Raw genomic sequence first — 13,669 nt, forward strand, 5'->3', positions numbered from 1 at the left:
TGGTCCTCTACTTGAAGTCAGTATTTCATTCTAATGGAGACTATACAAAACGAACCTGTAAATGTTTTAGCCCCCCCCCTGTAAGTCAGGTTCAGACAAACACGAGGTAAAACTCTACTTTAGCAACTTTTGGCTATCTTGGAAAGGGGTTAGGTTAGAAAAATGAAACTTACAATGATGGGTCTACAGGCTAATATATGTCCCGGGAAGATATTTTGAAGTACCTACCTCCACTCTTTCTCCCTCTAGAGCATCCTGATTTTTGATGACCTTTAAAAATCTGTGTGTTATAAAATGGAAACCTTTTAAAATAGATCTTCTGATTAAATGAAGTGCAACAAAATTTTTTTTAGGTTCACAGCTTTGCTCAATCCTAATTTATAAGGTTTTAAAAATATGCCACTACATTACCTAAAATTTTGGAAAAAACAACATTGATATGGCTTAAAATTCCGTTGAAATAATGGGAATTCCATTTTCAGAACTAAAACCAGAGAAAAAGAAATTGACAACTGAAAATTAAGGTAAATACCTATTGTTCTGTCGAAAATTCAATAGGTATAGACCTTTCATGTAGGCAAATTTCAGAACCCTCCAAAGGGAGAAGGAGTGGAGATTGGTACTTCAAAATACCTTCCCAGAAAATACTTTAGCCTGAAGACCCACCTCTGAAAGTTTCATTTTCCTAACCTAACCCCTTTCCAACATAGCCAAAAGTAGCTAAAATATAATTTTACCCAGACACAGAAATACAAGTTCTACTTACTCTGCATTTCTGTTTTCAGCTCTTTGCTTTGCTATTTGCACCGCCAGTTTTGCAAGTAATTCCCCTCTTCTATTAGTGAAACCCATCATTATTCTTCAGTCTTCGTTGCTGTTCTTTCCAAAAATTAAAAAGAAGAAAGTGACGATAATGATGAAATTTTGCTGTTGATTCGCGAAATCCGTAGATGCTTGGTTTCGTCTGCTCGGTTTTTGCCGCAGATACTAGGTTTTGCCATCTATTTTCCTGCTGGATGTAGATACTAGGTTTTAAAATTCTAGTATGTGCATACTAGGTTTTGGCTGTGGAAAATTGGTAAAATACGTTTCTATAACTGTAGATACTAGGTGGTATCTCAGCAACTATTGCAGATAGAAAAATTCTGACTTCACCACTGGATTCGCCGTGTTAAGATTAGGGGAGATCCATCCGTATCTCAAAATCGATTTTTTTTAGATACTTGGTTTAGGCAGAGAACAGCCGAATAAAAACGAACAGAAATTAATTTAAAAAACTTTTTCCACAAAAAAAGTTTTTCAAAGAAAAGTAAAGAGCTCCATTAAGCCAAGAATGAACAAAAATAGAGTTAAATAATCTTCCAAGCCTAAAACTATCACAAATCACTGTCAATAAATAAATGAAACTCAAAACGAATAGAAATTAAAATGAATAGCCAAGTCAAACTCAAAACGAGAAAAATAAAAATGAGTAGGGCTGATAACCCCCATGCCTTCTCAAGACCAGAACATAATTTGCGCAAGGAAACACCAGGTCTCTGCCTTTTCTTTTAATCACTTGCAAATCTTTTTTAATGGGTCTTCTTTATCCAGATCTAGATAGTCTGATAGATTGTTTAGTTTACAGGAATAGTCTTGCCATGTACTCAGTGAAAAAATGTTGGTAAAAGTAGAATAAAAGCCCAAATTTTTCTGCATCAGTTGTCCAATTTAAACACAAAAATAGTAAACCGGTAAAATGCTAACTTGTAAAGTCATTGTGCAATATGAATTATGCCACAAGAAAGTTTTAAAGCACAGACAAAAATATATATCTTTAGACTCCAATGTGGGTATGTTTTAAAGTTATCTCTACCACTCTTCTTTCCATTCAGGTTATTTTTCTTAGAAAATTGTATTATCTGCAATAGGAGTCTTCCTGATAGTATAATATTTTGACTATTAAAAGGAAAATGAAAATACATATTTTTTCTTTCAAATTCAAAGTACAGTGTGAAAATAGTTCTCAAAAATGAAGAAATTTTCTTGATACCAGATATCAAATTTCCAGTTTCTCCTTCATTTGTTTTTTTTACCAAAGAATCCTTCACTTTTTTAGTTTTTATTGTCTCTTAAAAACTGCAGCCTGAGCAAAATGGCAATGCTAAAGCCCCATTTTCAGTTGACACCTCTAATTGGAGCAAGCAACCTTGTAGGAGTTTCTTCAGATGAAGATAATGAGCATCTTGTTGTCACATTAGGGTCCAATATGGTTTCTGTCTTTCATGTGAGTATTTTTTTGTCAGTCTTTTCTTTTTTTAAGCATTGCAACAACCTGTTATTTTTCTATCAAGTGTTTTTGAGTTTCGATAGAGCATTTTAAGTACCTTAGAAGCGTATTTTCTACATGAATAAAACGACAGTACACGTAAATATTCTTTGGCTAGTTGCTAGTTGCACATAGGTGCAACTAGTCAAGACTTGGGGGGGGGGGGTCTTCAAGGTGACAGATTAGATAAGATTCAGTTTGAAACTCAGATAGTAGTCATCACAAACGGTCTCCTTAAAAGAAAGGAAATCCCTGTCGTTCCCTGCAGGTTTCCTCACAGGTGTGATTTTTTACATGAAAATGACAGAGCCAGTAAAAACGAGCATAAATTAATTTAAAAAACTCTCTCCACTAGTAAAGTTTTTCAAACAAAAGTAAAGAGCCCATTAAGCCAAGAATGAGAAACAATACAGTCAAATAATCTTCCAAGCATAAAAATACCACAAATCACTATGAATAAATAATTGAAACTCAAAACGAACAGAAATTACAATGAATAGCCAAGTCAAACTCAAAACGAGAAAAATAAAAATGAGTAGGGCTGATAACCCCCATGCCTTCTCAAGACCAGAACACAGTTTGCGCATGGAAACACCTGGTCTCTACCAGGTACATGAATAAAATGACAGGACACGTAACTATTTCTTTGGCTAGTTGCTGTTGGGCTAGTTGCTAGTTGCACATAGGTGCAACTAGGCAAGACTTTGAGGGGGGGGACTCAGATAGTAGTCTTCATAAACAGTCTCTTTAAAGGGAAAGGAAATCCCTGTTGTTCCCTGCAGGTTTCCTCACAGGCGTGGTTCTCTCTGCTGTTGAATCATGAAGTAGAATTTATAATTACTTTTTATAACATAACCTTTTTTCCATATACAATAAAGTTAATGAATAAGAAGGTCAATATTGAGGGTGAAATGGAGAAGTTTGCACTGTTTTATTGTTTTCATCTCGTTGCTAACTAACACAGAGCAAGCAAATTCAGCATAGGCTACACCTTAGTTTTCCTCAAAAGTGCAAATTATGGATAATTAAGGTAAAAATTTTCTTAAAAAGAAAAATTTAAATTATAATAAGCATATTTTGGGAAAATCTAAGAATGTAGAATGCTTTGATAGTTTATTCTTTTATCCATATTTCTTAAAATAGCACACTGTCAAGCTCCAGTTATCTAATTCACCTCCAAAATTATCTATAATTAATTACTTTGTCTTTGTTCAGTATAATTCGGTCATTTTCTGTATCTCGAGTCATTTAAAATTGTTGTAAATGGCTGCAATTTAGTTTAATAAAACATAGTTAAGATGATAAAAATATATTTCCACATTGATCAGTATATTAGCATGATACCGTGTAATAATGTATGAATAGGCCTACTGAACAAGATTCCGCAGTTTGTGCTGGCTTCAGATGGGTAAATTTGATTTCAATTGGAGTTACCTATTGCAAGGAATCTGCATATTTAAGCTAAAGGTGATCTTGCAAGCTGGCTTGTCAAGTTTTGGTGTTGATGTTAAAGCTTTGACAAGAATTAGCTGCACATTTATGTTGAGCTCGTAGAAGCTTTTGGAAAACCAGTAAATATAGTGTTTGTATATATTAACAATGACTGAATGCTCCAGTTACTTACAAAGGGATTATTGCTGGGTTCTAAGCTATTTCTTTTGGGAAATGCAGATTTGGAAATTTTGAACAGAGCTACAATCTTTTGATGTTTTATATCCACAAAGATACTGTAGTCAAAGACTCGATTAACCATGGTTCTTCTTAACAAATACTATAGGTGGCCTTGAAATTTCTTCAATACAAAGTATACTTTCTTCATTACAAACTATACAATTTTTGACTCTGTCTTTTATGCCTTGGTATTATTTAGAAGGTTAATTTCAACTCAGGTAGCATATGGTGCTTGGAGCCATGTTTTTACATACATGATGATGGTAAAGAGAGAATTATCAGCTATTTCTCTGTTTCAACTTGGACCGTTTCCTTGACGTCCATGTCTTTGGACTAGAGCAAACAATCTCTCTCTGGACAAACAAAACATTTCAAGAAATTTATTGTAGTTCTTTCTTGTTTGCTCATTATTTTTTCTTTTTAAAGGTTTATAGTCAAAAAGCCATAAGAAGCTGGGCAACATTAAAGCCAAACAAATTTACTGCTCCAGTTATTTTCACTTCTGATGATGGTTCATATTGTGGTGTGATAAATCATAAAAATGTCCGAAAATGGACAAGAGAAACTCCCAGTCTGGACACTGTCAAAACATATGGGGTAATGTGCTAGTAATTGTCCTTATTTCTATATTTTAGTGTTCAAGAACACTATAAGTACTAATATATACAATTTTCATTGTACACAGCTGCCTGAGGCCAACATAAATGGGCCTCCTCTTCCTCTGCCACAATTCACTGAGAACCATGACCCTCGTCACCAAAGTCTTGCTGCAATTCAATAAAAAAAAAAAAAAAAAATATAACTTTTAGATGCATTGTTGACCTGCCACTGGCATCTCCCCCTTTTTTGTTGTTGTATTTGTTACTATTATATGAAATTCTGCTTATTGTGTAGGTGTGATTAAATTAACCGTCATTGTGGAATAAATGTTAGGCCTTTGGCAGCAAATAAAACTTTCTTTAGTTTTGTGTGCCTGCTTTGCAGCCGAGAGCTGCTGTCTGTCTAATAAATTAGCCCGCAACCCATGTTGAGCTAGGTATTTGAGCACAGGGATATTTAATTAGAAATTTTTACTTAGAATTTCAAATGCTTATAAAATAATTTAATATGTCTATTCAATAAGTGTCAAAACGATGCAACTATAAGTGTATTTAGATAATGTCTTTTTTCTTTTCATGCAGCTTGGTGCCCCTGTCTTTCATGTAGATTTGCCCTTGTTCCATATCGAATTCAATTGGCCTACTTGTAGGAATAAAAAAGTGCATGCAGCTTGCATTATCTTCATGCAGCTTGGTGCCCCTGTCTTTCATGTAGATTGGCCCTTGTTCCATATCGAATTCAATTGGCCTTCTTCTAGGAACATCTATAAGTGTATGCAGATAATGTCTTTTTTCTTTTCATGCAGCTTGGTGCCCCTGTCTTTCATGTAGATTGGCCCTTGTTCCATATCGAATTCAATTGGCCTACTTGTAGGAATAAAAAATCGGAAGTTTTTGGGGTTATACAAAACAGGAAGAAAAGTCCTAGCATGCTCAAAGTGCGTTAAAATCCTCTGACTAGGAGTAGATTTAAAATGTTAATGCATGGTCTTGCTCAACTAGCACTTGTACCTGTTCTTGGGGAAAAACATTTCAGGGTGAATAGGGTTGACAGAACAATGTATCAAAGAAAAGTAACAAACAAATTTTATTCATATGTTATGTTTAGATTCGTACCACCAATAGATGCATCAATTGCCAAAATGGTTGAGGAAAGGGGCCAATCGATTTTACCTACTAGCTGATAGTGTTTACCAATTAGTGCATTGGTAATAGCTATTGATTCATACCCGGTACCCCTCCCCCTGGATATGTCCTTGGGTGGCCATACAATCGTGATTCGTTTTGTTATTATACCATCTCAATTCCATTTACCAACTGGTGAAAAGACCAGGGATGTAAGGGGTTTGTCACCCCATTTGTCCACGCCATGACATTAAGGCTGTGCTATTTTCAATCATGCAAAGAATTATATCCCGAGATGTTAAAAATTGTTTTAGGCAACATATCCTTTTTGGCTAGATGCCTAGTATGTACCTTTAGTGCAGATCAAATATAAATTTCATTGTGATTTTCCTATATCTGAGGCTCCATCGAAAAGATGGAAATGACAGGAAGTATTAAACATGTTAAGGATCTACATACATCTGCAATATTCTGACATCCTAAACCCCACTTACAGTACGTGTCTGTTATGTGTAGGAGAAATTTACTAATTCAAATTTTTAAGCTCCCTTTAGTAATTACTCAAAATGTTCAAAGTCCGTAATTCGTGAATGATGTTTACCATGACAAATCTGCTATTATATCATTAGAGTTAGATATTGTAAGGGTTTTTCTAATAAAAAAAAAACTGTCAGAGGGGCCTATCTTCTTAGTTTGATTAACCCCCGCTATGTGCTAAATTTCCTTCTTTTGTTCAAGTATTTACTAATGATTATCAAGAACGTCTGGCAACTCTGAGCACTATAGTTCAGAATTGCGTGTTGCACACTAATGAGTTTTTTCAAATTCCTGGGTAAGATATATTTCTTCTTTTGTTTTCGTATTAATGACAATCATCCACAAACAATAAGACATGCTATTAAGCTGTAAAAAATGTAATAAAAAAACTTATTGTATTTCAAAATCTACAAAAATAATTATCAAGAAACCCTCCTTAAGAAGTTATATCTGTATGACTGTCATTATTAATTGTCTCTGAAATTTAGGGCTCATCTAGAAATGGTAAAACTTCAAAGCAGTATTTTGAAGCTTATTTGTTCTGAGGTTGCTTAACTTGGAATGAACAGATGTTATGCCAAGTAAGTTATGAAATACAGTCTCTGAATTTAAAAAAGAAAAACCAAACTGTAGCACTTCAAAGGAAGAAAGCTGTGTGTGCAAGATTGCAAAGCTAAAAAAGAAGCTTCAAAAATCTTTTGATCTTACTCGATTAGTGGGCGTACTTATCTAAGATTATTATTTTACTTACAATAAAATGTTTTTGCCTTAATTTATGATGATAAGGTACTTTTGGAATAATTTTTAGAAATTTAAGCAGAAGAATCGTATTATCCCTGCCAATTTTTGCCCGGAAATAGAGGGCACTTATTCCACTCAGTATTTGAACTAAAATAAATATGAGCTATAAAGTATTTTTATACTGTTTATATTTCTATATAAACAGTATTTATAGTTCTTATATTTCAGTATTTATTTCAGTATTATATTTCAGTATTTCAGTATTATATTTCAGTATATCAGTATTATATTTCAGTATTATATTACAGTATTTATATTTCTATATAAACAGTATTTATATTTCTATATAAACAGTATCTATATAAGCAGTATTTCTATATAAACAGTATTTATAGTAAAATACTATAAAGTATTTTATGACTGTTTATAATTCCTCCTTAATGCCTCAAACGCAATGTTGTCGTTGTTTTGGTCGGAGTCAAAAATTTGTTGAAGTTAACGATTATGCTTTGATGCAGGGTTCCCTGCTGAGGAATCCGCATCCATGGAGGAGGGGAAGGGATAAGATATAAGTTTTCCTGGTGTGATTTTTACAATAGTTTTTAATAACACCACCTCTACAGATTCAGCGAACGGGCTAGAAAGATTTTTAAGAAAAAAAAAATATTAGAAATAACGAATATAAAAAAATGAAAAAGAGCTCATCTTCCAAATGATTTAAAAGGTCGAATTTTTTTCTCGCAAATCTCTGAATATAAGTAAAATTGGGGGAGCAACATGGATGGGTTTCTAACTAACGTAGATATCAAATTTATCTTAGTTATAAATGCATAGATGAAAAAAGTAGGTGAGTTGAGGAAGACGAGTTAAAAAAGATCAAGTTATGTAAAGCCCAATCCGTTTTGCGCCGCATGTTTTCACTTATATTTATGGATTCTCGAGAAGAAAAAAAATCTACTATTCAGTCCATTTTGAAAACGAGTTAAGAAAAAAAAAGATATTTATTATTTCCGATTGTTTAACCTTCTCTAAGACTAAAAAAGTCTTGTCTTCTCTAAGAATTTTTTTTCTCTTATCTAAGATTCTAATCTAAGTTACCTAACCGCTACGCTATTATGTCTTGTATAATAGTGTTTGTTTTATAATTTTTGTTGTGCCCTATTTATCGTTTTTTGCCAGTCTGATACTTCATCTAAATCTAGCAGCAAAACACATCTGATTATGTGTTTGAAAACTCCTCCTACTTATGCTCAAGGCTTTCAACCTGCAGGGGTTTCTTATTTCAGTCAGCACACCGCTTATCAGAAATACTCAGGGGACTAAAAGGAGGAGTAAGCAGATGGGGAGGGGGTGATTTACTATTGCACTGTCATTTGAAGAGCATATACCCGTAAAATGGCTCACAAATTTATGTTACAGAAGTACAAAAATATAAAAAAGTCGATGAATTGAGGAAATCGAGTTAAAAAATAAATCTTAACATTAAACGCGGAAAGAACTCACATTTTTCAAAATTCAGAGAAAGCATAGTATTGAAGAGTGAAAGGCAACAAAATTATCTAGAAAGCCGCTTTCAGGTGCAACTAATTAGGAAAATGTCACCCTTGTAAGCTAGGTATGAGCTGTAATTAAAATTGTTGAAAAATCAAGTAGTCAGAGGATAATTCAATGCATTTCTTAGGCAAACACAGTTGGAAAATACAAGGAGGTACTCCTTCTCTCACGACTGTGATGTCTCATGACTTGCGTTTTACAAATTAGAGAATTTCATTAAATATCATCGCCAGCTTTAAGACAGAGAAAAACAAATACCCATACTAATACCTGAAGAAATAAATAATCGAAAATTATCTCTATGGAATCAAGAGGATTCATCACTTTAAAAAATTCACGTTAGAAGCAATAAAAAGATGTCCTTGAAGACATACAATTTTATAACTGCTAATTAGTTTGTAGACTAGGTGTCTTTTTATTTATTGTCCCGTATATAGATTCAGCGAAATTATAGAATTTGATTTAATCATCGTTTCTTACTGAAAAAAGGACGCCTTATAGCTAATAGCTAATGGATTATAGCTAATGACGTTATAGTACGTTATAGACGTTATAGCTAATGGAGAATTTATACATTGGGCTCAGCTTGCCTATTTAGCATGTAAACGACAAAGTAATTCTTTGGTCGCTCACTTCAGGAAAATCCAGAGAAGACTAAGAAGAAAGTTTATTTTTTCACACACTATCTCGTTAAAATGCTAGCTTGTTTTGGCAGCTAGCCTGTTACTGTTTCTCCATACAAGTTCAGGAGTGTATTTGATTAATCTTGTCATTATTTCAGTTTGCATAATATCATGTTGAATTAAAAATTTGAACAATTCCTATTCAACATGCTCCTTTTTGGCACCTAGTCTTGTGTCTTTTGAATGCCCGTACACTTTTATCAGATATCTATTTACCATGTCGCAGGAGCAACATTTTCCTTTCCTCCTATTTCTTCTTTTTCTAAAGTTTTGCCGCCAATTTATGTTTCTTAAGAGAAAATTGTACGGCTTTAACATATATCTTTTTTTGCGGAAATTTTGAACCACAAGCTGGATTGGTGAATGAAATATTACATTTTTGGAAGTTGCGTATAATTCTTGCCTAGGGCCAACAAGTATGGTTCTCACTTAATCTTGAACCACAGCCTACAATATATGAACAGAAGTAGGTTTTTCTAGATTATGCTAGAGATAAGTATTGAAGTTTATTCCACTGGCTTTTCGTTCCTTGAACCGTGCTCTAGCTTTTTAATGGAAAGCTCTGTTCTAGCAAGTAGCAGACAGTTTCAAAATGAAGTTGGATTGAAGCCTAAATTTACTTAAGTTCTATGACGGCTCCCTGACTCCATTGCAAAAACATTTTCTTAGAATAATACATGCAAAAAATTAGAGATCCAAAAAAGAAGCATTTTCCCGCAGGTCTGGAAGTGCTGCCATCTACCTTTACAAGCCATCTCTGTTTATGATTCTGTTTAGTTTTCATTTTCTGTTTTTAGGACTGAGGCAGAGGAATGGTCTAATATGTCACCCCTAAAGTTTAACACTCTCATTGCTAAAAGAAATTGAATGTTTCTGTTTGCTCCTTTCTTAGTTGCTATATTACAAGTTGTCCCATGGCAAGAAAAGCAATTCTTGAACTAGGAAAGATACTGTTTTCTATTTAAAGCTGATCATTTCTCTTTGAAGAGCTGATGGGTGTATATAGTATATGGAAAAAAATAGATAATGACTTTACTCAGAATGAGCTAAGATCTGATTCGTTGTAAAAATAAGCTGGAGGTAAAAATATAGACTCGAGGTCCTTCCGTCACACCCTCTTTCCTCACAGCTTTCGAGGAAAAAGTTAGGCACATTGCTTCTTTTTGAACCAGAATCACGGAAGAATTTTCAATTGGTGTGATCGAAGAGCCAAAGTAGGCAAGTGGAACCACCTACTTTGGCCTCTCCTTCTCCCGCGCTTCGCGCTTTGTTTAGAGCATCAGTTTTCTAAGATTTTTAACCTGTATGACTGTAGAATCGTAAGGTCATTGACCTCTCTATCACCCCTCGTCATTTCACCGCAATCATTCTAGTAAAATGGTAGAAATGCTGGACCTTGTTTGGACCAAAATCATGCATAAAATTTATGTTAGTATTATTAGATAGCACAAAGTGGGCTCATTGCCCCCCAATTATGTTTCTAAAAAAAAACACCTAAAAAACTAAAAAAGGCACCAGGACTCACCATTCCTTCCACCTTCAAGTTGTTGGTAGTAAGATAGGCATGGTGCGCTTTGTATAAATGGAAAATATGCAATGATTTACAGCTTGTATGATTTGGCGCACAAAATGGGCCCACGATCTCTTCAACACTCCTTCCCTCTTCCAAACAACTTTTTTGCAGAAATATGTTACACGTCGTTTGAAGAGGTACCATGTGACGATTTTTAATGCGAATTGATTGAGTCACAAAATGGGCCCTAAGAACCTTCAACGTCTCTCCCTGCCTCACGCCACAAAATCTTTTTAGCAGATTGGTAGGCATGTTTCGCCTTTTAAAAAGGAATTATGCAAGAATTTCTAATCCTAGAGAGCCAAATTGGGACAGTTGTCCCTTCAAAAACCCTGCCTCTTACATCTCGAACTTTGTAAGTGGAAATGTATATTGCACCTTGCTAGAGTCAAAAACGTAAGATGATCTTCAATCTGTATTGTTTTAAGGTCAAAATGGGCTTTTGACCCTTTGAAAATACCCCCTCATTCACCGTAAGAACTTTTATCTATATGATCAGAAGCATAAACTGGGTCCTTGGACCCGCTAATGCCAACACCGATCGCCAGCTTTTCATCAGATTGGTAGGCAGGCATTTTTTTGTTTCTTTTTTTACGGATCTGCTGGAAGTCACGGGGAAAGTACCCGGGCCAATGTGGCATGAGAATGGTGATTTGACGACAGAGCGGATGGATTTTCAGAATCATCCACCACTTCTCAGTCCCACTTACCTTCCGCCTAAAATGTCTAAGTTCTCTTGAAATTGGTAGGAGTGCATCTACAACCATGGGGACGGTAATTAAGAAATTTTGTTTGTTGGACTTTTTGTTTGTTTTAGCTCAGGCGCTAAAAGGCTTAAACTTTCATGGTTTGGTGATTTCCCCTCTTTGATAAAAGTCTTTGTAAGCAAAAATATTAAAACTTGTTCCATTTCACGAATGAATGGTTACATAATTGCGCTAGTTGACGTAACTCTTTGCTTGTTTCCAATGTATTTTGTGAGTATTTTGGAAATACTATTTTGGAAAAATGTTTTTATGCAAATGGTAATGCAATGATTGTAAATAATGGTGGAAAACAAGGGGGTGTTTTCAATTGACAATGAAGTGTTGCCACACGACACAAAATCCTATTGACGGCATAATTGTTAGTTAAGTATTTTTAATTGCTTTAATAGTTTTTAATTGTTAGTTAAGTATTACATGGCAACCAGTTGGTGATAAGTGTTGAATCAAATTGTTTTCACCGCCAAGAACATATAAAACCATTAATACATTTTACATATTTAAGCAAATTAACGCAGCCCTAGCTTGTATATGCTACAATTTAAAAATTTAAATAATGTTAAATAATAACATGTATTGAGTTAGCTTTTATGTTCGGGGCAAAACAAGTAAATATTAGCTTTTACATGACGCCTTTTAAAACTAGAACATTGATTTAATCTCAGGAACTAGGTAATAAAGCTGGTTCTTGGAAATACAGCGTATATTGGAATTGTCATAAAGGGCGTTCTTTTTTTCTTTCTCCGAAAGTATTATTTTCTTGACAGATACTGTTTTAAAGTTTTGAGGGGTTGAAAACTACAGAATTCAATCGATGGTAAAAGATAGATATTGCATTGAATCATTTGTACTTGTATGATATACCCACTACCACTCAAGAAGTGAAGTTAGGTTAATCCTAATAAAATATACCTAAAAATAATAAAATATAATACGTTAGAAAAAAATGGGGGATATATATTTGCACATTAGGGGGATGGGGGTAAGGTACAGCGGGTCCGCATGCAAAATGTGTTAGCTACAATTATTCTGCCTATTATGAAGCAAGAATTGTTTGCTGACTACACACTGTCCAAATACTTTAACCCCCCCCCTAATGTGCATATATATAGCCCAAATTATATATTTCCCATCTATTCTGTTTATTCTCTTTGTCTTTTCTTACGCTAAGTTGAAAGAAACCTGAGAAAGAAACCGGTTTACAATGCGTCAATGCATGAACAACTTGAGCCGTAGTAAGTATATCATGCAAGTACCAAATCATTTTCTATTAAATTCCTGTGCATACGGCTAAGTGTGTACTCACCTAAGTCTCTATATAAGGATATATTATTGTTTGAGTTTCAATTTATTTTCAACTTTCTTCTCGGACCTCTCCTAAAAGAGTTCGCAATCTCATGTTACAGGTTTCATAAGAGTTTGAAATTTGAAAAAGATAGTGAAACTTTGCTTTAATACAAGTCTATATTGTATAATCGTAATTAATATGCTATTAAATAGGAAGTAAATCAAAATAGCTACAGTTTTGAATCCAGAAGATATGATTGCTATGCGATGATATTTTTACTTTTTATGTAGGAATTGACTTTTAAGTAGTGCTGTCTGTCATGGTTCCGCATTGTGTAAACAAAAACATGGTAATTAGCTTCAGTTTCTTTTCTAAGCAACTTTAGTTCTAAACAAGTTAAATAAACATTCAGAAGATGTTAATCTTTAAGACAGTTTATACGTTGATTATAAAGGTCAGTTTGAAAAAAAAAAATATTAAGCACAGATATTAAAGTGGGCGTTTGAGTCATTTGTAGTACTTGGACCTGAAATAAGTTAGTTGGCCCTAAGCACCGTTCTATTCCTCCCTAGATATTTTTTTCAATCTTTGGCTATTGTGTGTCACAAGGATCCCTCATAGAGTGCCGGCTCCTGGGGTAAACTTAGCCAAGAAACTAGCACGGCTTTGGGATGCTATATTAATCCAAGCCTGCTGTAGCCTCCATAACTGTCTCGTATTAGTAGTATTTTTTTGTTTGTAACGCCGTTATAACGGTTTTCTATCCTCCGTTTTGAGGTTGAAAGTACCTTGTTTACAATTCAATGTGGTTCCAGTGGCATCAATT

The 13,669-nt window shown here is 34.3% G+C and overlaps 1 protein-coding gene across 1 annotated transcript in view; it reads left to right on the top strand.

Moving 5' to 3' along the window:
• LOC148956317 (nucleolar protein 11) overlaps positions 1 to 13,669 on the top strand; it is a 64,942-nt gene that overhangs the window by 17,738 nt on the left and 33,535 nt on the right. The window contains exons 2-3 of the mRNA XM_089094917.1: positions 2,099 to 2,266; positions 4,406 to 4,576. Coding sequence (XP_088951043.1) covers positions 2,135 to 2,266; positions 4,406 to 4,576 — 303 coding nt within the window. The 5' untranslated portion in view covers positions 2,099 to 2,134. The remainder of the gene's footprint in view (positions 1 to 2,098; positions 2,267 to 4,405; positions 4,577 to 13,669) is intronic.

This window comes from Artemia sp. Qi Xiang Cuo, chromosome 1, assembly GCF_049724085.1.
Source record: "Artemia sp. Qi Xiang Cuo chromosome 1, ASM4972408v1, whole genome shotgun sequence".
In the NCBI taxonomy this organism is placed as follows: Eukaryota; Metazoa; Arthropoda; class Branchiopoda; order Anostraca; family Artemiidae; genus Artemia; species Artemia sp. Qi Xiang Cuo.